Genomic DNA, 27,429 nt, shown 5'->3' on the forward strand with positions numbered 1-27,429 from the left:
TCACATTAAATAAAAACTGCTATTCTGAAAGCATTCTACTTATATCAAAATTTGAAGCTGAAGGACGCCTTCAGGTGCAGGAGTTTCTCGCTACATTGAAGACCAATTGGTGGCCTTCAGATGTTGTCTGCTTATGGTTGGGTTGTTGTCGCTTTGACACATTCCCCATTTCCATTCTCAATTTTACATGTTTCTGTCTGAAAAGAAACAAAGAATAGATAAATGTAGATTTTGGCTTTTATCTTTGAAACCAAAGCATTTAAAGCAAATCTGACATGTTGTAAAATTGTTTGTAAGGTCAAGATCTATCTGCCCTGAAATTGTCAGACAAATTGGACAACCTGTTGTTGGGTTGCTGCCCCTGAATAAGTAATTTTAAGGAAGTTTTGCAGTTTATGGTAATTATCTTGAATATTATTATAGATAGAGATAAACTGTAAACAGCAATAATGTTCAGCAAAGTAAGATCTACAAATAAATCGACATGACCAAAATTGACAATTGATCCCTTCGGGAGTTATTGCCCTTTACAGTCAATTTTTAACAATTTCATAAATTTTTGTAAATTTTTACAAAATATTTTCAACTGTAATTACTTTGCCAAGTTCATTATAGATGAGATAATTGTAGCAGCAAGAATGTTCAGTAAAGTAAGATCACAATCACCAAAACACAAGTTGTCATGAATTTATCTGTATCCATTGGTTAATATGTACATAGACCAAGGTGAGCGACACAGGCTCTTGAGAGCTTATAGTTTTTTTATGGTTAAGGGATCTTGCAAATTTTCCATTTCTGTGAATCTTTCTTGCTGAAATGATATATTTATATGTTATAGAACAATGTAACAAGTATACAAGTATGCCATGAACTCAAAATTTGTCTTACCTCTTGGTGTTTAGGAAAAGTTGTAGTGAAATATAAAGTAAAGAAGGATTTATTTTGATATTGTAACCTTTTTTCAAAACCATGTTTTATTACAGTAATCCTTCCAATTACTACACACATAGGCAAACAAATAGTTGCTGTTCGTAGCTGCAATTAGTAGCTACTGTTCCTATTAAACTGTGATTAAAAGATTTGTGAAGGCATTACTTCCAGTAATTACAAAGCTGTTAAGTTTATAGAGAAAACAGAATCTGAGGATTAAGAAGTACAACATGACTTAGTGCCTTGTAAATTCTGTTCCATAGTCATAGAATCTTGAACCATATATATGGATGATAAAATTTTCAAAGCAACTGAACCTACCAGAGGTGTTTGAAACCTCTAGATAGGTATAACAAATTGTGTTATTGCTGCATTGATTCTGAATTTCAAAAGTGAATCAGTTAGTCTATCTCTTTATGTTTTCTAAGATAAAATGATGGTTATGTACAATTCTCTCATTTTGACCACTCAAATTCTTTGCTAATCCTTTATTATGTTCAAATTGTTATCACTAAAAAATGAAAATATGAATGGAAAGTTGATGACAAAAAGTATAATAGATTTATGTAAAAAGTGGGTTTTTCATATGAGATATAAACATGCTTTAAGGACAGTTGGGGAAAATATTTCGTAAAAAAACATTTATTTAATAAAATTGAGAATGGAACACACTTTAAGCACACTTCATATTTATTTTATTGATAGTTTTAATAAAAGATTAAGCTCAGGGAATTGCTATTCAAGTTCTGCTATTCTGTTAGGAAATTATAGTTTTATTTTGTGATTTATTTCATGATTTTATAGTGTCGGTTGTTTGCCCTCTATGGAAATAAAGTCAGTTTTGGAGAACTGAAGTCAAAAAGGTCATTGACATGCCTGTGTCCTTGATTTAGCACATATTTGATACATCAGCCTTTCTATTCAGATCCCTATATAACAGATTGTTATGAAAAACTGCCAACAGTTCTCAATGATAGGAGTTAAATTGCCAATTAGACTTCTAGAATTCAAGCACATAGTAATTCTCCCCTGTTGAATACCCCAAATTGTGATGGCATCAAATTTTCTTTTTGCAGAAAGGTAATAAGCTGTGAAATAGGTAGAGGTAACCTAAGGATAACATTCCAGAAAAGATTATTTTAGTTTATATAATCATGTTGATTTAATTAGCAAACCTTGCAGCATGCATTGGGCATCTTTCTCTCACAACATTGCCACCTCTGGCTAGGAAAACATATGTTTTATATATCCTATTCTAATTTGTTGTGTCAGAAACTGTTGGTTTTTCTTCGACAGATGTATTATATATCTGTGTACATCATTTCTCCATATTTAGGTGTGACGTAGCTGATTCTTGTGGTTTATTGGGTACTCTACTTTTTTTCTTTCACATAATTGTTTTGATAAACTGTCCAGATTCAATAGCTTATTTTAGAAACACCATCTGACATTGTTTGTAGTATCTACATTCAGATCATTTTAAAGCTTTTTTTATGTCAAGGGGTCTCATACACTTTCGAGATGTAATGCTTTAACCTCTTTAATAATAAATTCTTCTCCAAGGTTAAAGAAAACTATGCTTACAGAAAAATTTCTTGGAGTGCAGAAATAAAAAAAAAAAAAACTGATAGAATGAGATTGATAAACTTGATAACTTAAGATAATACAGATAAAAGTGAAATGAACATCATACCTCAATTGTATACAGTTGTATTTGAAATGGAACATAGCATCAATTTCTCATTTATTCTACATTACCTATACAGTAATAATGGAGAAATCAAGGTCATGTTAAGTGTTGATCATGTATAATTGATTTGAATCTCTGCATCAGTAAGGGATTACAGATGAGAAGTAGATACTTAAAAAAAAAAAAAAAACAGTAACTTTACTGGTTGATTGTGTTATATCACAATATTGGACCAATGGTATAAGCTATATGGGTCTGTTAGACAGAATTAGGAATTTCTTTAATTTTTTAGAAGGAATTAAAAAGAAATTGTGCTGATTTAAAATATAAATCTGTTTTGTCATTTGTTGTCACAATCTACATGTATATATGTATTTGGAGTTATGATGTTAAGTTCTATTTTATTTCATAGTTCCACCAAAAAAGTAGAAAAAATAAATATGAATCTATGTCTTTACATTGCAAATATCATCATAGTTTTCTTGATAAACTAGGTTGAATCAATTACCTTCTTATAGGTTGTATTGTGTTTTTCAATCAAACCCCATCATCTTATAAGTTTTCTTGATAAACTAGGTTGAATCAATTACCTTCTTATCGGTTGTATTGTGTTTTTCAATCAAACCCCATCATCTTATATTTATACATTTCAAGTGACAATCCTGGAATTAAACTGTAATTGGCATAAATTGGCAGAGAAAAAAAATCGATGAGATTGTTGAAGTTTGATCTTGGTCTTATTTATTTGAGAACATAACCTATGGCAAACATCCCTGATTGGTTGTAAATAGTTATAAAGCATTGCTTGATAGGTCCCATCTGGTTACAGGTGAGATTCAATGATACCCACCTGTAATCACCTTTATCTTTCCTGTACAGATTATTACTGAGATATGATTGCTTTTTTATTGGGAATTAAGCAATGAGAATACCTGTATTCAGATTGATTTAGAAAAGTGCTAAATCTGTCTTTTGAGAAAAAAAAAGTCATTATAAAAATGTAATCAAGTTTATTAGTTTTTCATAGACTATTGACATTTCAGTTCTAGTTAGGATTTTTCTGAATTTTTACACTTCTCAGTTTAGATGTTATCATCAGTCACTTTAAAATGTTTTGTTTTGCTTTGATTCAGTCCATATTGGAGGAAACTGCTTCTTGTTTTCATAAAAAGGTTGAAAGATTTAGGTGACATTAAAATACTTTGGCAAGCAGTTGGGACAGATTATACTGTTTCAGCTGTTAAAATATACAGACATCAACAAAAGCTTGTTAAGAACAGGCCTAGAGAAATTAAGTTGGAAAACTTGTGTTATTATTTTATCAAGATAATCTTTACCAGAACATCCCCTAGTTAATGTGTGGTAAAAATGTCAAAGTTGATTATAGACAATTAGCAATTTAAACTTAAGTAATCAGTAAGGCATTTAGCAGGAGATACCTGTGGTGTTTAGATGGGAAATTACATCACTGATTATTTACACATTTACATGTAATTTTTAAGCTAAATGGAAGTCTTTGATATCCAAAAAATCATTTCATGGTCTGAAGTTTGCATCTATAATTTCTACTGTCTTTCCTAGTGAATCCAATTATTTTGTCAAATGATTTTCGTGTGGTCAAAGAGAGATAACCTCAGTTTTTCAAATACAAAAATACAATTTTTTAGTTGAGTGGTCAAGATCCAACAATTGGCATACATTAAAGCCAGAAAACACATTGCTAATTTACAAATATGATTTATAGTAGATATTCAAAAGAAATTTTGGTTCTTTTTAGGAAAAATCAGAGACGAAATGATGGATACAGAAACAGAGAAGACGCCACTGCAACAGAAATTAGATGAATTTGGACAACAATTGTCTAAGGTATTTCTCACAAAAAATATGTCATATTTAAGACTAGACGAACTAATTGTGGCATACAATAAATGATCACACCTTGATTAACAGTTGAGAATCAAGACTGCTTGTTTCCTGATGGGATAATGCTTATCTGCTGTTCTGATTCGCTGATTGACGAGGGTGATATAAAAATACATAATCCAGGTGTGAAAAAACAATCTGTATCTCATGTGGTGTAATTAGTTCAGTAAATAATTGTCTGGTCTGTTTCATAGCTGATGTTCCCAACAGTTTGATCTGCAAGCTAAATAGTATCATATTAGAAGCTACAAGGTTATGTCCTTCAATGTGAGGATTCAGCATATATATCTACCATGCAGTTCAATGCCTTCAGCCTTATAATAACATCTTATCATTTTGTGATTCAGCTGCAATTGATTTATTTGATTCATATTTGAAATTACAGAATTGATTTTAATACATTGTTATGACAAAATAAAGATCTGATTGTTTTCCCCTTAATTGCCAATATACTTTGGAAGTTTGCCCTACCTGTACAAAATATTTGCCTCCCCAAGAGATTTTTTTCTTCATCATTTAAATTCTGATTATCAAAAATAGAATGTGAATTGTTTCTCCCTAATTATCTATCTGCAGTGCACCTCAGCATTATTTGCCTTTCAAGAGATTTTTGTCATCATAATCATTTAAATTCTGATCTGAATGAACAATAGAATGTAAATTGTTTCCCCCTAATTTACTGTCTGCAATGCACCCTAGTAGTACATTGATCTACATCTATGTCCACCTTTCATGAATTATTTGCCTATTTAAGATATATTTTTTTTCAAAATCATTTAAGTTTTAAAAAATGCACTGAAATTCTGATTATAGTACAAATGTAGTATATATTGGTTGAAAAAATACTTCCATACCTGTGCAAAATTATTTTGAAAATGAAAGCAAATGATACTTTTTAATATCATCTTAGTAGCGGTCTTATGCACATAGGTTTACTTTTCTTTTAAATATTTTCTTTCTAATGTATATTTAATTATCAGTACTTCTTTGACCCCAAATCTGACTTAGCAGATGATTTTTTTTGTAAGATCTCAATAAGAATCATTTGTACTACTGTACACAGTTCAAACCGTGTTTCTGTTCACTGATAAAAAAAATGGTCTGTAAGCATACTGTGTTGGTTTTGCATGGTCACTGAAAAAGTTCTTATGACCAGGAACACCAGTAGGTCAACAGAAATGAGGAGGTTGTCTTGGTTAACCAGCTTAAGATAAGGTGGAAACTGCTTTCTTTTGTTGAATCACCTATAAATGAACTTTTCAAATATCGGAAAATTACATGAGTTATATTAAATATAAGGAGACAAATAAACAATTCAATTTGAAAGAAACTGGTTTGAATAATGTTTTGGAAATTGTTTTAAGATTTTTACTCCACTGAATATAAACAAATTCTAATCAAACTGAATCTCAGGAGCAGAAGTTCAAATCAAGTATTGATAGGATTGGTATTGTTTTCTGGTCAGTTAACGTTGTCAGTGTCGACAAATAAAGGCTATGATCTTCATGAGCTGAACTTGAATGTTATTGATGTAAAAGTTATTGTTCGCTAGCCATGTAATAGTTATTTAGTTTAATGAACTTCATCCTTGGAGAAGTTGTTGATTGAATATCTCCATTGTCTCAGTCTTCTAATGACTCTCTCAAAAGTACCTGAAATTCTGTCTTATGTAAAATGAATTTTGACAATGTCTCTGATGTCTGGATGAAAAGAGGGACTATGTTAAATTCATTTATATCAACTCTTTCATATGTCTGTAGAGTTTTAGATTAATTGATATTCAAAATTGATAAGACATAACACAGTGTTAATGAATGAAAAGAGAAGTGTGTAACAATTGCCTAAGAAACAAATAGTCAAGCAAGTCTATACATTCATCAGTGTGTCCTTTCTTGGTATATAGATTTTAGGACATCTCACAAGAAACAATTATATCAATCACAGCCAATGGTGTTGGTAAATATTATATTTTGGGATTAATAAATCTTATATGGCTTCAAAGTTATGCCTTTAAAACAGTATGGTATGTTACATAAAAGACATACATTTGATAAACTTCTTGTTCTATACAGGTGTCTCATTCAGTTAAAACCTATTTCGTGCTTGTTATCACTATTGACCAATCCAATGTAGATGATATAAATTGCAAAATTTCAATACAAAAGGGAAAACAGAATTTCAGAACTCAATTTATTTATAAACAGTTTGATTAGATTTGAAGTTTTAAGACATAGACTCTGTTATATATTGATCTGAAATAAATATACAGAAGTGTATAATCTTCATATTGTTGGATTTAGCAGAATATCGTTCCTCAAGTTTATGAATTTTTATTTTTTCTGTTTGCATTTCATTTCATGTTAGGTTTTTTATGATGAATGTTTTAGTCTATTTTGGTCAGTGGTCAATATTTATTTCTACAGTCATGAAAAGGCATGAACATGTTTGCTGCTAGCTTATAGATGTTAAAAAGCATTAGAAAATCAATTAATTTCTGTAAGCAGATCAATGTAAACCACAATGCCTTAGTTAGAAAGGTTAACTTCCACATTTAACTACAGTACTCCTGTTCAACTGGTAAACACTAGTATATATTATCTAAGAATTGCACATAATTCCTTTGCTCATCTGTTGTTTGAGGGTTTTGTATCTTATGCAAACACCTCACATGAATTGTTAATGCATTTATTCTTTATTTCTGGGAAGAGTACTTTGAAGAGGATTAAAACATAATAAAAAAAAATACATGTTACTTAGTTTCTTCATTTTATTAAACCTTTTAGCAAATATTCATCAATTTGATACGAAACCTTCTTTGATCTTGTCAATATTCATAAAAATTTTATTTATTAGAAGTCATAATTTCATCTACATCAAATATGATGATCTTGAATAACCCAAATTTTCTTTGAAATTATGCACATGGATTATAGGAGAACGTCATTGAGATTGGTTTGTTTCTTTTGAAATAAAGAGTAAGAGTTTTTTGCCATGTTATGAGGAAAATTTAATGAGATATGAAGAGATATCTTGTCTGAACATTTATTACCAAGATTGTATGACTGAAGTAATGATAACTCTTGGCTGTTGTCTATACCATTTATTAGTTTCTATGGTAAATAATTGCAGCAGAAGTTTTGTAATGACAATTATGTTTTGCATCTGCATTCCTCTTGTATATCTTCATGTATATATTTAAGTCTTTGATAAGGTACATCTATATTCAGAAGCTTTGTCAGTGCTTTTCCTTGTAAAGAATATGCTTCTAGTATTGGCTACTTTAAAATAATCTTAACAATATGTTAAGTCCTCTAGTCAACACCCATTTACTTTTGACAACAGGATATGTAGTCACACATTTCATCCTCTATACACTGAGATAGGGAAAAACTTGTCTATCTTTATAGTCAGATAAGAAAACCCTTTGTCATTCTACCATAGGGCAGTTAGATAGTCTACCTTTGAACATTAGGATAGGGAAACGCTTGTCTATCTTTGAACATTAGGATAGGGAAATGCTTGTCTATCTTTGAAAATTAGGATAGGGAAACGCTTGTCTATCTTTGAACATAAGGATAGGGAAACGCTTGTCTACCTTTAAACATTAGGATAGGGAAACGCTTGTCTATCTTTGAACATTAGGATAGGGAAATGCTTGTCTATCTTTAAACATTAGGATAGGGAAACGCTTGTCTATCTTTGAACATTAGCATAGGGAAACGCTTGTCTATCTTTGAACATTAGGATAGGGAAACGCTTGTCTATCTTTGAACATTAGGATAGGGAAACGCTTGTCTATCTTTGAACATTAGGATAGGGAAACGCTTGTCTCACTTTGAACATTAGGATAGGGAAACGCTTGTCTCTCTTTGAACATTAGGATAGGGAAACGCTTGTCTACCTTTGAACATTAGGATAGGGAAACACTTGTCTACCTCTGGCAAGTTGAACATTTCAACATTAGTATTGATGGTCAAAAAGATAGCTTAACAAGTGTATACAACTGTTTCTGAATCAATTAAACTCATATAGTATAGTGTGTTATGTTAATAGTTAGTACTGTGATTTTATTTCTTACAGCAGTCTAGTTTTGCCTGAGGCTTTTATTTCTTAAGACAACATTTTTTATAAGAATGGACATTAAATGTGTTTGTTTTATATGTTACAAGCTGTGCTTCATTACTAAATGTTTATGTTTACCATTTGATTTGTTTTAGGTGATCACCATTATTTGTATTGCTGTATGGGCCATCAACATCGGACATTTCAATGATCCAGCTCATGGTGGATCATGGGTCAAGGTGAGCTATTTAATGATATCCTGTTGGATTAATTGTAAAAAATGGCACACAAATAGACATAATAAGATCACTGTTATAATATGGACACAATATCCTGCCTTTTACTCAAACACAGGCAAAGAACATAACTACAGATAAAAAGCTCCCCAAATGGTAATAATATATGAAGATTTTGTTCTAATATTGAAAATTCATCATTAACAAAGAATATACATGTAATATAGAATGCTAAATTAGGCTTTATATACCAGAATGCATGTAACAATTAGTTGTGTCTAAAAGACACTATTTTCTGAAGGTCTTAAAATGATTTGATTTAATAGATCAGAAAGAGAATATTGATTTAGCGGCGACAGTTTACAGAATATTGACATAATTGTTTTAAATCACCTATATTTCTGAAGGACGTCAGTGTTACTTAGTTTTAAATGGTCAATAAAACTCTAAAAGGGAAAATGTAAAGATAAATTGCCTTGTAGCAGACTAAACAAATAAATGTTGTGACAGTAGATATTGTCCATGTTAAGTGGTCAGTCATATATATTGATATATCTGCAAAGTTTCATTTTCATCCAAGCAAAAAGATGACATAAATGGTAAAGTGATAAGTTCCAGAATCTGACTTGAAGTCATAATTGTGTTTAAACAGGAAGTTAATGTATGTAGGTTACACTCTCAGGGGAACAGTGTTGCATTAAAGGGTCAATATTCCAATATATACTGACCATAAACAGATAGATTTAGTAGATTTTTGCATGTTATATGTAAAAGATGTTATTGGTTAGGATATTTGTGAAACTTAAGACTCATTATTATATCCATATAAAATTAACTTTTAAGGGGTAGAATGAATAATTAATCAGGAAGCTAGATATAAGAAGATGTGGTATGAATGCCAATGAGACAACTCTCCAAGTTACAATTTGTAAAGTAAACCATTATAGTCATAGATTTACTTGAAGGTTAATTTATTTCAATATTTATTTATTTGTAGGGAGCTATCTATTATTTCAAAATTGCTGTTGCTTTGGCTGTGGCTGCTATCCCAGAAGGTTTACCCGCTGTCATTACAACTTGTCTTGCCTTAGGTTTGTATGTGAACACCAGTGGTCATTCCCTTTCTTAGAACTGTCATATATATATATTCTTCTTAATATCATTACAATTTTAGCTAGTCTCTGGTTGGCTAGAATACACATCATACTCCCCTGTAGCCCACACAAATATCATTTTAATTTTTACTGCTTTCTTAGTCTCCTTAATCCATGCAATATCATTTTTCACAACTTTTGTTAAAAGAATATCCATGATGTTGGATAGTTTTTAGGGTACATGAGTGAAAGAAACTCTTACGAAAGTAAGCTAAAATTCAATCAAGTGTTAATTCAAATCGAACAGCAGATTTGCAAAATCAAAATATGATGTGAGAATAGCTTGTGGCCAAGGAGCAGTAAGGCTATACATGTATCACAGATGTTGGTTAAAAATTGCATTTATTTTTGGCTTGTTGGTTGTATGGGAAAATGTTTACCAAAATTTGTGACATAGCCAGCTTACTGTAACTTGAACTTAACACAAAAATACAAAGACTGATAGAATAGCAATTACATGTGATAGACAAAACATTCTAAATAAATACAACAGACATGAGAATAAGTACATAGCAAAATGAAAAAAAAAAATGATGTTTTCTTTCTATTACAATAATCAGTAAGACATATAACAATTGGTGTTTCTCTTACAAGTCTAGGCCTCACAAAAGGTCATACGACTTATAACCAACCAGTGGAAAACTTTTCATATTGTGTACAAAATACAAGTATTTCTGAAGTAGTGGTCAATCCTAGCAAGTTTATTAAAATGTATTTAACTTTAGAATATTTCAAAAACAACAGTGTTTTTAAAGGTCATTGTGAACCCATTACCTTGATAAAAACTTTTAAAAATATATACTGTGGATTCATTTATAATCGTGGATACCAGTTTTGTTGATTGAGGAAAAATTGTACTTTCATATAAACTTGATTTTGTGGCTTTGCCAAAGTTTGCATACACACTGAAATTATATTTTCCAATGAACACTTAAACATGTAAATTCCACAAGTGATAATGATTCCACAGCTCATGTTTACCTTGTTGTATTGTACATATCTTGCCTGACTCTAAATAAAATTTACTTACTTTACTTACTAGCAATAGAAAGACAATCTAAAATTTTCTGAAACATACTGTATTTTATATTTCAGGTACACGAAGAATGGCAAAGAAAAATGCAATTGTGAGAAGTTTACCCTCAGTAGAGACTCTTGGTTGTACTTCAGTAATCTGTTCTGATAAAACTGGTACCCTGACAACCAATCAGATGTCTGTTTGTAGGGTATGTAGATTGTACCAGTCATCTAGCAAAATACACAATTTTTTTTCCCTATTTAAGAAAAGCCTTAATCACTCAAGGAATAGGTGACTGGAAATAACAAGAAGGTTAAAAGATAAACAATTACACAAACAAACAAAAACATCTGAAAATTGAATATGTTTTGTCAAAGTAAAAAGTATTTCTAATTTCTGCATTTGGTTACTGGTTGGTTGAGGTTTGGGTGCTTTGGTTCTTGATCAAACTGATTAATGAGATTACATAAGATGGTACAAGTCATTAGTACATATGTACATTAGTGCCAGGAATGCTGTAATGTTGGGTTATTTAATGTTTCCTCTGTTCATCACTACACATGGTACCAATTAGGTTACAGTAGATAATGAGAAGTAATAAATTAGTGTTTATCTTATTGTCAAAACATCACTCGTTTAATTTTTTGTATCACTTAAGTTACAAATGACATTCTATTTTTGTCTCAAGATGATGGCAAATATTTGCATCTATTCTTAATATAAACTTACTGAAGTACTAGATGTGAAATGTAAAACACATTATCAGATTACACTATAATTGTTTTGTTCAATGAGGACAAAAGGGCATGTGTTGAATGATTTGAGTTAATGAAACTGAATAACATCCATTTCAGAATGAAACATTCAAATCTACTCAGCTTTGTTTGAAGTCCTTTCTGCCTCCCCTCCTAAATTTTGACACTAGGAGTTAGGCAACAGGTTATGTCACACATTTATCTTGACACATCTGAATTCAAAGCTATAAATGTTTTTGTTGATCATGAAAAATTAGTACAAATTTTGTATATGTTTATTTTAGATGCTCACATTTGCCAAAATCGAAGGAAATGATGTTAAAACAGATCAGTTTGAAATCACAGGATCAACTTATGCCCCTGAAGGTGACATGTAAGTACTCACAACAAAACATTTTCTGTTTAGACACAATATAAAAAATACCTGAAGTTGCAATATCAAAACATCAGTCTACTCATTTCCAATTTAGACAACATAAAGCATACCATTGTTTAAGAAATAATTGATGCAAACTATACTTTATTGTAGTTTTAACATGGGTAGGCATTATATTCATGATTATTTTTGCCTGAGCAATAGTGAGGGCTAAAATAACACGAATATAATGCCTACCTATTTTAAAACTACAATAAGGTATAGCTTGCATCAATTATTTCGAATCAGAATAAGACAATTAAGGTAATTTCTATGTCAGATAAGTGTAAAAGCATTTGTGTAGGCTCTTCCAAGAACCTCCCATTTTTGTTTGCAAAGAAGCAAACGACTGGCACTGTGATTTTTCAGAGGGAGGAGTTTGAACATCCAGCATGAACGGTTGTCGTATCTAGGTTAAATATGTCAATTTTGGAATGCAACACATTACAGTCATAATAAATGAATTAGTAACATCATGTGCACCATTTAAGAGTTTGAAAGTGTTTTTTTTTTTAAAGTTAAGGAAATATATTAAGTGCATGATAATTTGATAAAATTCATTATTCTGAAGAAGTATAATATATTGGCTGAAAATATGGGGACATGCAAATTTTTCAAATCTGTCCTCCTTTACAACATCATTACCCTTCAAAGAAAGTTTATGGAAACATATTGTATGAAATTATATTTTGGGATCGTATGATGGCATCATCTGAGTCGTCGTCGTCCGAAGACACATTGGTTTCCAGACAATTACTTGAGTTTAAATGAATGGATCTGTATGAGATTTAAGAAGAAGGTTCTATACCCCAAAAGGAAGGTTGGGATTGATTTTGGGGTTGATGGTTCCAACCGTTTAGGAATTAGGGGCCCAAAACAAGCATTTTACTAGTTATAGGATAGGTGTATGGATCTCTCTGAAATATGTACCACAATGTTCCATATAACAAATACAAGACTGGGATTGAGTTTGGGGTTAATTGCTTAAAACATGTAGGAATTAGGGGCCAAAAAGAACAATTTTTTTGAGTTTCCAGACAATAACTTGTGTTTAAATGTATGGATCTCTCTGAAATTGTACTACAAGATTTCATACTACAAAGGAAAGGCTAGGATTGAGATTTGGGGTTATTGCCCCAAAAAGGGGGGGGGATTTTTGTTTACAGTTTTTTTTTAAGGGATTCGTATTTTTTTTAGTTCAAAATTTTTCAAATTTTTGAGAAATTTCAAGAAGAAATCTTCAATTGCACAGTATTGTGCAATAGATTTGTAAGATCTTTGACCACATTTATATTGTGTCAGAAGCCTATACTTTGTCAAACATTTGATCACAATCCAAATTCAGACAGTCTCAAGCTTGAATATTGTGTCCAAATTCCCCAACTGTTCAGGGTTATACCTGTGTTCATATCAGGCTGCGCTCAGCGAAGCATTTTATTTTATTTATTCAGCAATCAAAACCATTATTCAGGTTTATAAATTTAAAAAAAACCCAAAGTGATAGGGATTGACAGTTTAAAGTTTGCACAGTAATAAAAGATTGGCGTTTTTATATACTACAGTGTGTAATTTGAAAACCATGCACAACAAACATGCAGATTTCTTTAATTCAGCCATCTTTTCATTGATCATGTTGATCTAATACTAAGACTCCAAAATTTAAAAAAATCAAATCCATTTGAGATGCCTCATGTATATCTACCATTTTCCTGCCATGAACTTGCTACCACAACCATTAGCTTATATTAGACTTTTGTTATTGCAGTTACAGAGAAGGAAAAAAAGTAAAGACTGGTGATTATCCTGGATTAGAAGAATTAGCTACAGTGTGTGTAATGTGTAATGATTCTAGTGTTGATTACAATGATGTAAGTGTGTATAGAGTGTGTAATGTGTAATGATTCTAGTGTTGTTCATTTTGTATTTAAATTTATTGAATGAAAACCTCAGGGTCGAGCAGTACATCAACAGTGGTATTGATGATAGAAAATCTAATTGAAAAATAACAGATATGCTGGCTTTTAAAATATTTCTGAATAAGTCATCAGTAAGTCAATACATGGAGGGCAGTATAAACAAAATTTGCTTGGGAAAAATTACCCTAATCATCTGAGGTCAGGTTTGTCTGAGGTATTGGGATTTAAAGATTTTATAATGATTACAAAAATTGTAAGTAACTAGATGGGAGGATACATTTTTATAAATATCCAAGTCAAAAGTTGTAATTACATTTCTTAGATTTATTATTTAGTCAAATCTTATTCAAGGGGACATAACAAGTAGTTAGTACTGATGAACATAGATTATCCCCCTTTACCCATTCTATGATAAATGATAATGGTTATTTCTTGCATTCTGATAGTCCGACAGAATTTTTCTCTATTACTATGCTAATTAAGTAAAGTCCACAAAGTTAGTCAACCATAAATGTAAGTAAAAATTAAAACAGACAATATAGGCAGCATGACTTAGTGCAGACAAGAGAAATGAACATGTTTATTTATTTCTTAGGAACATTGAAAATAAGAATTCACTTTTTAAGCATAAGTCAACTCTTATTTTCTTTTAAAGACAAAGGGAGTGTATGAAAAGGTTGGTGAAGCAACAGAAACTGCTTTAACTGTGTTAGTAGAGAAGATGGATTATTATAATACAGACAAATCAGGACTGAACAAACGTGAAAAGGGTACAGCTTGTAATCATGTCATTTCTCAAATGTGGAAAAAGGAATTTACATTGGAGTTTTCCCGTGACAGGAAATCTATGAGTGTGTATTGTTCACCTAACAAACCCACCAGGACTGCTCAAGGATGTAAAATGTTTGCAAAGGTAGGTTTGTCATATACCAGAAAAGAATTGATACATTTGTGAATATAGAAATGCAGTTAAACATCATCATGTCAATAATTAAGATAAATCCCAAAGGGGAGTTATTTAAGCTACAATAGATATTTCATAATGACAATGATCATTATTTAAAAAATAAATAGGGAAAAAAAGGTATTCAAGATCAAATGCATTAAACTGATGCATATTAACATATATGATCTGTACATAATCTGTTGAAAAAAAAGTTCTTGAAGAAAAACTGGCTTAAACCAATTGATGACATGAAAAAGGTTGCAATGAGATATTTTATACATTATTAAACTAATGATTGTTACAGTTGTTAAAGAGTAACAATCAGTTTGGAAATTTATTTCTTAACCTAACCTTACTCCTCGAAACCAGCCAATGACCACATGTCAATTTAGAGAGTAACATGTTACCAGTACATTTCATAAGAATAAGCAGTAAAGGAATATCATGCTAGTACAAAATAAGATGTCATTGTAAAATGTAGAACTGAGCAAAATCTATGTTTGTAGGGAGCACCAGAAGGAGTATTGGACAGATGTACCCATGTCAGAGTTGGTAGTACTAAAGTACCCATGTCTCCTGCCATCAAAAATGATATCATGAAACATGTAGCAGCATATGGAACAGGTATGTTAACTGTAAATCTTGAATCCATATAGATTATCGGGTTGGCTGAAAACAAAACTTTACTACAAAAGAGATGATTTCAGCTTCCCAATTGTGAACTTTCCATTTCTATGTAGTAACATTCCAGCAGTGCCTGCATATGGAGTATATATCTCCCAATTAATATGATATTCCCAGGCTTGTATTTTCTATCATGACTTCCTCAATAGAGGGTTGCTGCTCACAAAGAACCTATTAAACCAAGAGTTCCAAATGGTGAAGTTGAAATCATCCCTTCATAAATGTTACGGTCACCATCACAAGTTGGTTGAACTTTATGGAATAACAGTTTAACAGATGATATCCGATATGTTCCTATGTCGTATCTACAATCAACTTTTCTTTTTACCATGAATGTGACCTACTGAATTAGACTACTTTCTGGGTTTGTTATAACATGAGCAACACGATGACAGGTGCAACATGTGAAGCAGGATCTGGTTACCCTTATTTGTCTGTTTGTCTTTATTTTTTAGCCGTGGCGTTGTCAGTATATTTTCGATTTATGAGTTTGACTGTCTCTCTGGTATCTTTCGTCCCTCTTTTGTCAGGTTTACTACACATTTATATTGTAAAATATCAGTTGCAAGCCACTATGTGAACTTTTTTGGTGAGTGAGCGCAGTGAATGAGCGGCTGATATTTTATAATACATACACGTAGAAAACCTGATCATTTGTTTATCCTTCTATTACTGGTCTTTATCCCCTCCCTTAGACAGTGACTGTGTTCAGTGGAATTATTTTTATTTTCAATATGAAAAAAAATTGAGAATGGAAATGGGGAATGTGTCAAAGAGAACAGAAGTTGACTTTAGTAGTGTAGGTTCAATTAAATTTTAAGTCACAAATTAGAATAACAAACTTGTGTTAATGTTTTAGGACGTGACACCCTACGATGCTTGGCATTAGCCACCATTGATAACCCACCACGTAGAGAAGATATGGACTTGGAAGATTCTAGGAAGTTTATTGAGTATGAGGTATGTTTCTTTAGATCTAAAAAAGGGACAACATGAAGCATATTTATAGTCTTTCTAAAATTATGTTTTAGAAAAAAAATATTTAGAATATATACATAAAGCAGCCTTAGTAAATAATTTTTTTTTTTAAAGTTCGGAATTCTGAAACTTCTTTAAAGGAAATAAGTAACTTTCAGATATGAGTCAGAATTTCACTTTGTTGAAAGATTTATGTGAAAAAAATAAGCTTTAAAATAGTTACAAAGTATTTTGGTAATCAATTATTAAAACAACTTCTTGAACAGTGTTAACATTGGTCTGTCATGAAGTGAAGACCTACCCTTCACCCTGTATTAGCTCTTAGATGGATTATAATAGAAAAAGATTATGTCTAGATTTACAGTAAATGCTTTGCTTCATGAACAAAATTTAGACAGTCCTGCTAAAAAATTTCTGCAATTTCATTCACAAGTTATATTAAATTCAAAGACCAATACATAGCATGTTTACCTATTGTCATAAAAATTCATGATATCTATGATATATAATAAAGTTATTATATTTACCTGACAAAGTCCTTATATGTGAATAAAGTAACATTATTTTTTAGTGGAAAATTGTTTTAAACGTTAATTAGGCTTCAATTAAAAATTGTTTGCTAGTCCCTGTCAGTGATTAATGTAAAATAACTCCGGTCAATTTTCCTAACATTCTATCATTATGGGGAGACAATATATTTCTGTTTTCAATTATAGGCTTTTTCAGAAAAGTTAAACATGTTTTGTGTAGGTTCCAATTATAATTTTTCGCTATAGTATTCGGCTTAAGTTAGAAGTTTCTGGGATAAAGTGGTGGCTATGGTGTTCTGTTTTTGTGTTTGTGCGTATGTGTGTTTGTTTTAGGCAGTATTACACTTCTCTCATGTATTTGTCTTTAGGGATAGAGTAATGCAGATAAATTAAAGCAGCGTGTCTGCTTCATTTGAGTTCTGACATAATTGTATACAACATATCAAAGAAACAAATGCCTTTACAAGTATTAGGATAAATGCTGTTGCAGATTATATGATACATACCACAACTTGAAACAGTGTATTCATAACAGCAGAATTAAACATATGTTATTAACCGGCATATTGTACCTCAAATTAAAAGTAGAAAGACATTTTTTTTTTTCAATTATTTCCATAATACGACTTTAAAAGAGAGCAATTTCATGATTACTTGGAAGATGTTCTATCTGTGACACTGGCACTTGTCTCAGAAAATTTCCCATATACCTTAATGTTATATTAAGGTATATAGGAAATTTTTATTCTGAGACAAGTGCCTGTGATCTGTGATTTCAGAGTAATTTATTTGTCTCATCGCACTAAGAACTTATTGATGATGAGGGTAGATTTGACCTTGCACATCTTTGACCTTCTAGCACGGTTAGATTTTTTAAATGTAACAAAAATGTATTTATTAAATAATCAAATAACTCTATATTAATTTTAAACATTTCAAAACAAATAAATGAAATTATAGATATACATCAATGTCTTTAATAAACCAATGAAAAATACTAATATCTAGTAAATTTACAGATTTTAATTTCAATAAAACAAACTGTATGTAAAAGATTTAAATTATAACCCTGTTAAGGTAGACAATCAAAACATTGACTTTTTGAAATTGAACATAGTTTAAAGGAATATAACTCTTGCATACAAATGACACATCAATCAAATTAATTAACTGTGCAGTTGTGCTCCACCTTCAAGGAAGATTCTAAATTATAAATATAACCACAAGTTGTTAATTTATGGGATAGTGACAACTAATGAATTCTAACCCACAGTTAAAAATATTAGTTTGAAATTTTTTTAAACTTTTTAAAACATTCTTGAACTACTTGACTTTCAAAGCTCATAATTAATGTGTTTAAACATTGATATAATATGGTTGTTAAACATTATAAACCTCTAACAGTATAAGACACTATACAACTAGTTTGCTTGCATTAACTTACCCAAAAAGATATTTATTAAAAGACTAAATATTTCGACCTATTGTTTACATTTAATAAATTTTGGAATTCTAATTGTATCACAAATTCCGGTTAAGATTTGGCTAAATACAAATATCCTATTATTGTCAGGTAAATGTGCTACAATATATTTTCATAGTTTGAAGGTGACTAAAAGTTAAAACTGTTATTTAAAATCTTTGTTCATGAATATATTTGCACAGGTTTCATACAATAAAAAAATGTAAAAGTAATAATTGTTTGATCTTGTTTTACAGACAAATATGACCTTTGTTGGTATTGTTGGAATGTTGGACCCTCCACGTACTGAAGTAAAGGAAGCCATTGAACGTTGCCGCGATGCTGGAATCAGAGTCATTGTCATCACTGGAGATAACAAGGTACTTTATCCTATATAAATCTATAACAACAAAAAGTTCTCTTCTCTAACTTTAGTTTGCCTCAACCAAATATTATGAAATAATACACAATGCTTATCATCATAAAACACAGATCAAGTTTGAATTTTGGTGGTGTCACATAAATTGTACAAGAGCTATGTTCCTTTATAATGGAAAAATAGCCAATGTTTTAATTTTTAGAAGTGTCACTTTAACCATTTTAGAGTTATGCCCCTTTATAAATGAAAAATGCTGATGTTTTAGTTTCCGTTTACTTACTTTAGATTGCCTCAAAAAATGTTTTGAAACTTAAACACATTGCTTTTTATCACAAAACACGGATTAAGATTGAATTTCAGTGGCGTCACTTTATCTGTTCTAGAGTTATGCCACTTTAAAAATGAAAAATTACTGTTATTTTTATATGACCCCAAAAAAAATTTGGGATCGTATAATGGTATGATGTCGTCTGCGTCGTCGTCGTCCGAAGACACATTGGTTTCCGAATAATAACTTTAGTTTAAGTTAATAGATCTTTATGAAATTTTTTCAGAAGGTTCAATACCACAAAATGAAGGTTGGGATTAATTTTGGGGATGATGGTCCCAATCGTTTAGGAATAAGGGGCCCAAAAGGGGCCCAAAACAAGCATTTTTCTAGTTTCAGGATAATAACTTGTGTACAAGTATTTCAATTGCTCTGAAATCATATCACTATGTTTAAAACCACAAGTAGAAGGTTTGGATTTATTTTCAGGGTTATGGGGCCAAAGTTTAGGAATTAAGGGCCAAAAAGGGGCCAAAACAAGCATTTTTCTAGTTTATAGACAATAACCTGTGTGTAATTGTATGGATCTCTCTGAAATTGTACCACAACATACCATATATATAACAAAGGGGAGGCTGGGATTAAGTCTTGGGTTAATTGCCCAAAATATGTAGGATTTAGGGGCCTAAAAAGGGCCAAAAAGAAGCATGTTTCTAGTTTCCAAACAATCATGACGATAACTTGTGTTTAAGTGTATTGATATCTCTGAAATTGTACTACAAGGTTCAATACTACAAAAGAAAGCATGGGATTGAGTTTAAGGGTTATTGCTCCAATGGGAGTTTCAAAAAGTGAGGGGGTGGCGATTTTTTGTTTACCATTTTTAAAAGGATTCCTTTTTTTCAAAATTTTTCAAATTTCAAATTTTGAAAAGTTTCAAGAAATATTCAATTGCACAGTATTGTGTAAAAAATTTGATCACAATCCAAATTCAGACAGTATCAAGCTTGAATATTGTGACCAAATTTGCCCCCACTGTTCAGGGTTCGACCACTGGGGTCGTATATAGCTGGGCCCTGCGGAGCACCTGGTTAACTTAAGTATGCCTCAACCAAATGTTTTGAAACTTGTACACAATACTTATTACCAAAAAAAAAAAACTCAGATCAAGTACACATTTAGGTAGCTTTTACAGTTCTTCATATGTTCCATTATAACTTTATATTATGATATGCAAGCAGGGGCATCTGACACATTCCCCATTTATTTTGTAGATGAATAAACCAATGTTTATTATTTATTTATTGACTTCATTCTTTTGATTTAAACATAGGCTACTGCTGAGGCAATCTGCAGAAGAATTGGTGTATTTGGTGAGAATGAAGCAACAGAAGGTTCATCATTTACTGGACGAGAGTTTGATGACCTGTCTATAGAAGAACAAAGAAGGGCTGTTATGAAGGCTCGTCTATTTGCTCGTGTAGAACCATCTCACAAGAGTAAAATTGTTGAGTTTCTGCAGGGAGAAGGAGAAGTCTCAGCTATGGTATGTATCATGTTGTAAAATATATGTTACAAACAAGAAAACATTGCATTATGGTTGACTGAAATGTTGACCTACTTTGAATAAGACGAAAATTTATCAGATATATATGAATTTTTTTAGGATTTTGAAGTATAAAGCTGAAATAATTGAAAACTCTTAGAAATTGATGAGCATTCAATTAAGTCACCTACTTCTTGAATATTTCAGCTGTAAAATCCAAAAAAAATATGGATATCATAAAAGAGAAAACATAAAAAAAATCACTTTTGACTTGTATGTTAATCAAAGATTACAAATGTATTTATAAAAGTTTAGATATTAAAGGGAAACAAACACAATAAGCCAAGAATGTCAATAAAAAAAATATGAGATAATACAATTTCTTTTTGTTTGTTTATTTGTTAATCAGATATCAATTAAACACATTATTTCCATTAAATATAATTGTAGAATATGATTTATCTCTTTAGACAGGTGATGGTGTAAACGATGCCCCTGCTCTGAAGAAAGCTGAAATTGGAATTGCTATGGGTTCTGGTACTGCTGTGGCAAAGTCAGCTTCTGATATCCTTTAATACTTGTTCAAAGTTTATTTTGTGAACATATTTGTTACAATGATACAATATTGCAAACATTAGCTAGAAGTAGTATTGATTTGAAAGAAAATACATGTGAAAAAAACTGTTGATAAAGGTAAATTTTTCAGAATTAGATAACACCATGACAGTTAAAAAAATAGTTGATAGCTATATATGTAGTCTATATAGCTAGTCAAAAATATCTTAAGTCATAACTTAAGGGTAAATGAATGAATGTACCTTCAAGCTTGAAACAAGATGTTCACAACACCAGCAAATTTTTAGTTATTGATAAAATCTTTTACCTGCTTTTGAAGCCTTTTCTCTTGAAATGTTTATAAGTTTCTGTTTTCTTTTTCTTGTATCGATTTAAGGGTTTTGTTGACCTCTGATACCTGTAAGGATTAGAAATAAGCAGTGATCCAATATTTTTTAATTCTGAAGCTAATGACCATTGGGGAATTGTAAGCCTTGATCTAAATGGCCCTGTTGACCATGCATTTTGAATTCTTTATTTCAAATCCTTCATCCAGGAGCTATGTCCTCCTGATTCTTAGAATAACATTTGAGTATAAGTCCTTGACAGATGTTTACAGATGGTATTGGCAGACGACAACTTTTCTTCAATTGTAGCTGCAGTAGAAGAAGGCAGAGCCATCTACAACAACATGAAACAATTTATTCGTTATCTGATCTCATCCAACATTGGAGAAGTTGTATGGTATGTTATACTTTTAATTTTACCTGTTGTGGACAATTTTGACAAGTTCATCGATATTTTTACTGATTCTGGCATACGCCATGCATGTGTTGACCAATTTTCTTGCCATTTATCCAATTCTGTTTAGATTAATACTCTGACAAGGTTTTTAGCCAACCTGACCTAAAAGATTATTTTAGTTTGCCTATTTCCATTGACAGTATTTTCCTGACAGCTGCCCTTGGTATCCCAGAAGCCTTGATTCCAGTACAGTTGTTATGGGTAAACTTGGTAACTGATGGTTTACCAGCCACAGCTTTAGGATTTAATCCTCCAGATCTTGACATCATGAAGAAACAACCAAGAAGTGCCAAAGACAGTCTCATCTCAGGATGGTTGTTCTTCAGATATATGGCTATTGGAAGTAAGTTCAAATCTAATATTGTTGGAATTTTATCTTTTCCTGCAGAATATTTAAAAAAAAAACACAAAAAACAGAAGTGTAAGATGTTCAAAATGATTTTGAAATTATGTCTACAGTTGGTCATCATTAAAACGAACTAAATAAAACTTTGTCAAGGATAAGTTGATTAATAAACTCATAAAAATGCATGAGTCATGAAAATGAAAACCCAGAAAAAGAACCATTTGATGGTGGTTTTATTAGAAATAATGGCATTTCAGAATAAAATTCCACAAGTATTTCATTTGGCTATGTAAAATGATTTCTAATCTGTCACAAAATGTGGGTGACACATTGACCAAGAGGAAGAACAGAGACCAAAAAGTTATATACTGATACTCATGAAGGCTATTATGGAGTTCTCTGAATTTTGTGTGATGACATTAATTCTAGCAAGATTATTTAGTCAAAAACCTGCTATAAATGTGTTTTGTCTTTTCAGTCTATGTTGGTTGTGCTACAGTAGGAGCAGCAGCTTGGTGGTTTATGGTATATGATCATGGACCTCAACTCAACTATTACCAACTTGTAAGTATCAGTGCTACAGAGAAGCTTTCTTACACATAACTTGTACTAGACTTTAAATAACAATTAATCAATCAAACACACTGAATTAAAGGAGATATTAGGTAGCCACCAATAAGACAGCAACTCCACAACACAAAAAAGACATTCTAACAGGTTAACATATGTTATGTTCTTATTCGCCAAGCTTAACGGAACATACATTATTTAGTCAATAAAACTCAACACATGTATACTATAGGAATGAGCTCTCCTTGTGAGTAGCACACTTTAATACTTTATTTTTTCTTCAAACATCAAAACCATTTCATAGATTCATATTTCAATATTCATTGAAACGTCCATCTGTGTCTAATAACTCATCCAAGAAAATCACACAAGTTTCCTCAATACAACAAAGTCCGTATCGGAACTCCATCCCACTAAAAATCAAAATCAACAACAATCTACAAAACACAATAAATACATTATTATTACAATTTATCTTGTCACATCATTAAACTGTCTAACTAAAATCTATCAAATGGGTGGGGGATATGTGTATAACGAAACGGAAGGTATGCTACTCGGTAAAGGCAGAACGTTGAATAACTGGTTATAAAAATATCTATTATTTATAATAAGATTCTGCACGAGAATCACGATCCTACCATTGTACAAACGGGTAGGATACCTGCATTGCAACATACAATAGCCAATCAAATCATACAATAAAAAACCAGGTATGCGACCATGTGCTCATCAACACGTGTTGAACATAAAAAAACACAGACATGTGCTTCCGATACTATTAATAAATATATGTCTTCAACTTAAAGAAATTGTCTATACATCCTTACAACACTATGGATTTCATCTATTTTTCCTGGTTATGGTTATTTTTATGGATATTTAATTTTATGGTGTTACAAAAGTCTACCAGTACTACTGATGAGGTTCCTTACTGGTTGATATACATCTGGCTGCTTGCTTCTTGTACAAATATTCATGAAAGAAATTTATATTCTTAAGTTTCTGTTTTTTTCATGGAGTGATTGTAATTTGGAAAAAAAATATACATTTCAATTATCTAAAAACAAGACAGCTTTTTAAAGATATATTTCTGAACATAGAATGAATACTGTATAAATTTCACTTAGCTGAGAGGGTGATAGAGCAAATTGTTACCCCGGGAAAACATTGTCAACCGCGGCGAAGCCTGTATTTTATTACTTGATGTACTTTCAATTCATTGTCCATTAAATCGATTTGATTAGTCTAGATGAAAGGGTAACATTCAGAAAATTTGTCACCCTCTCAGCCATGTGATAGAGTAAATTAACACCCTGGTATCAGCCAATCAAAATATGGCATTTTTACATGAAGTATAATAAATATAATTAATGCATACTGAGTACCAATAATAGAAACAAAAAACTACCTGAACAATACACTTTTTTGTATCAGATTTATTAACTGAATTGATAAAAAGCAAGATTAAACAATTTTCTTGATCTTCATAGCATTTACAGAACAAAGGATTTCATCTAAGTTAAATTTAGAAGCTTAACTTTTCTGTTAAAATAAGTCTATCTATCTATATATTGGAAATGTAAGTCGCTTTCTTTTAAGAATAGTATTATAAGTTAAACTTGCAAAATAGTTGAGTCACTCAGTTTATGATAAAACAGATAAATAAGCATCCGCTTGACTGAGCTATGTAAAAAGATTTGACTATTTACTGACTATATTACAGACCCACCATATGCAATGCCCAGCTGAGCCAGGAATGTTCAAAGATGTTAGTTGTCATATATTTAATGATCCTCATCCAATGACAATGGCCCTGTCTGTACTGGTCACTATTGAAATGCTCAATGCATTAAACAGGTAACCAGGGCACAATTTTCAAGTACAAGGTGTTGGTTTATATCTGTTCTATATATAGACACTTATGATAGATACATGTTTGAAGTCATTGCTTTAAATTGGCTCATAAAATTCAAACAATTTGAAAAGAAATTTTCAGACACAAATCTTAAGATATTTCTTCAAAGCAAATAAAGTCTAATATTTTTATAAATATTATAATGACAATGGATAAACAGTGGTATATTTCATAAGTGTCTGTATTATCCTAATATCAATGTATCAAGAAACTATGGCATTACTATTCAAATAGAAATTGTAAACCAAAATTTTAATGAGAATGATTAAAAAAATCTGTAAATTCTTTTAGGTGATTCCATAGTTTCTTGGTTGCATTTTATTTTCTCTCCTTACAGGCTATCCAGACATCTGGTGGTGGTCCTACCAGTATACAACTGATTGTTCTATTTCATAGCAGAATATTTACATAGATGTTTTAATTACCAAAATCAATGAAAAGCACACAATATATCAGCCTCTATAAATTTAAGTCACATATACTGTAACTTGTAACAGTCTTTAGGACACTTTTACTTTTAATATTGAATAAAGTCAGAAATTGCTTAAGAGGCTTTGAATTATGTTCTGTTTCTTTTGTTCTTGAAATGAGAACAGCTTGAATTATTTGGTGCAATATTACTTCAAACAAGAACAGTTAGTTTTGATATCTGATATCAGGAGACTGCTATGTTTATATTCTGCTATAAAAAGTCTTGTTTTACTCTCATCCTTTTATTTTAAATCATTACTATGTTATTCCTTACACTTTCTCCTTAGACCCACCATTCCCAGTGTTTGGCCCAGGACGAAATGTTTAAAGGCATCAACTGTAATATCTTTGACAGTCCCCATCCAATGACCATGGCTTTGTCCGTGCTGGTTGTCATTGAAATGTTGAATGCTTTGAACAGGTAAGGAGCTGCAGGCATAGCAACAGGAATGTACACTGAATCACAAAGGGCAGCATATTAGTTCCCACTCCTGTCAAATGTTGCATGACTGATGCAGATAAGCCTGTACTACATACGGGATTCTGGACTCTTCTCAAGCAAAATATTTCTCTGTTTTAAAAAAAATGCTTTTATGAATATCCATCTTCATGACATATTTTTACATTTTATTTATTTATCAAATCATAAATTTGTGAGGCTAAAAACTTTCTATCAAAATCAATACCAATTATAAAGAAATTCCTTCTTAACAATTTTGAATAAAAAATGAAGTATTCTTTGCATGTAAATCTGCATCTGGGTGCATTTAAGTCCAGGGTATATATCCCTTTGTGGTACAGGGTTACAGCAAACTCAGGATAAGTGTAGACCATTCTTCTGACTGGCTTTAAATAAACTGAAAGCTGTTGAAATTAAGATGGACAGGTGACATCATGTTGGTTAACTTATTTAGTGCTTTGCATTTTGTGTGATTTCAACAGCTGTCAGTTATTTAAAACACCTTTTGTGTTAAAGGCTAAATTCCTTTGACCAGTTTCATGGTACACATTTCTCAGATGTTTGCTGTACTTGTTATTCCAGACAATCTGGAGTAATAAGTTAATATTCCTGCATGCTATATATCTGTATGCTTCTTATCTTGTTTAAGAACCAGAATAGTTCGCTAAAATGTGGTATCATGATTTATTTCAGTTTAAATATTATTTTGCTATTTAATTTAATTTAAATTGAGTTTACTACTTAATGGATTACATTTTCATTTGATTTAACAATTTTGAAGTGGGTATTTGGTTTTATGATAAATAAAATATCAGCTTGGATTCCCAGCACTCAGTGACTGCTATTATTGACCTTAGCTTGTTGCCTTCCAGAGCAGAAAGTATGTTTACTTTATAACAGTTTTAAACATTGATTACAGTTCACATAATTTAGCTGAGGACTTGATATTCTAATGCAATTATTTTGTATCAATGGTTCTGATTGGATGACAGTTAGTGTAAAATTCTCTATCTCTTTGTCTGTAACTAAGGAAGCCGACATTTTGAATTGCTGAAATTATTGACTTATGAAAAAAAAATCACATGTTGCACCTAAAAATCTTCTTTTTATCAAATTTCATTACATTCTGAAGCGGCACATAAGCCAGAAAACGCCCAGTGTTCATGTTTGACGTCGCCTAGTGTAGGGACCATAGAAGATAACATCTTTTCGCGGAATTTTCTTTAATGAAGATTTTACACTGAAATAATGATTGAAACTTAATTATGAATTTGTTTTGCATTAGAATAGCGATAACTATTTTGTATTTGAAGCTTTGCAGACGTCCATTGATAGTTTTTCTGTCACCTGTTAACCTGTCTGGACTACATGTCGCCAGGTAAACTAAATTTGTGACAGTGAAACTACCGATGG

At 31.2% G+C, this 27,429-nt stretch overlaps 1 protein-coding gene across 4 annotated transcripts in view; it reads left to right on the top strand.

Moving 5' to 3' along the window:
* The window catches only part of LOC143076130 (calcium-transporting ATPase sarcoplasmic/endoplasmic reticulum type-like), a 78,718-nt gene that overhangs the window by 42,800 nt on the left and 8,489 nt on the right, over positions 1-27,429 (top strand). For 3 of the 4 annotated variants that reach the window (XM_076251788.1, XM_076251787.1, XM_076251785.1), the window contains exons 9-24: positions 4,398-4,486; positions 8,761-8,844; positions 9,839-9,932; positions 11,091-11,221; positions 12,053-12,141; positions 13,949-14,051; positions 14,755-15,012; positions 15,552-15,669; positions 16,589-16,689; positions 18,957-19,079; positions 20,680-20,892; positions 21,363-21,456; positions 22,065-22,191; positions 22,392-22,594; positions 23,076-23,161; positions 24,894-25,027. In XM_076251788.1, the coding sequence (XP_076107903.1) occupies positions 4,398-4,486; positions 8,761-8,844; positions 9,839-9,932; positions 11,091-11,221; positions 12,053-12,141; positions 13,949-14,051; positions 14,755-15,012; positions 15,552-15,669; positions 16,589-16,689; positions 18,957-19,079; positions 20,680-20,892; positions 21,363-21,456; positions 22,065-22,191; positions 22,392-22,594; positions 23,076-23,161; positions 24,894-25,027 (2,047 nt within the window). Of the gene's footprint in view, positions 1-4,397; positions 4,487-8,760; positions 8,845-9,838; positions 9,933-11,090; positions 11,222-12,052; positions 12,142-13,948; positions 14,052-14,754; positions 15,013-15,551; positions 15,670-16,588; positions 16,690-18,956; positions 19,080-20,679; positions 20,893-21,362; positions 21,457-22,064; positions 22,192-22,391; positions 22,595-23,075; positions 23,162-24,893; positions 25,028-25,843; positions 25,978-27,429 lie in introns of all 4 variants that reach the window. The other variant, XM_076251786.1, reaches the window with a different exon arrangement.

Source organism: Mytilus galloprovincialis, chromosome 5 (assembly GCF_965363235.1).
Source record: "Mytilus galloprovincialis chromosome 5, xbMytGall1.hap1.1, whole genome shotgun sequence".
Lineage (NCBI taxonomy): Eukaryota > Metazoa > Mollusca > Bivalvia > Mytilida > Mytilidae > Mytilus > Mytilus galloprovincialis.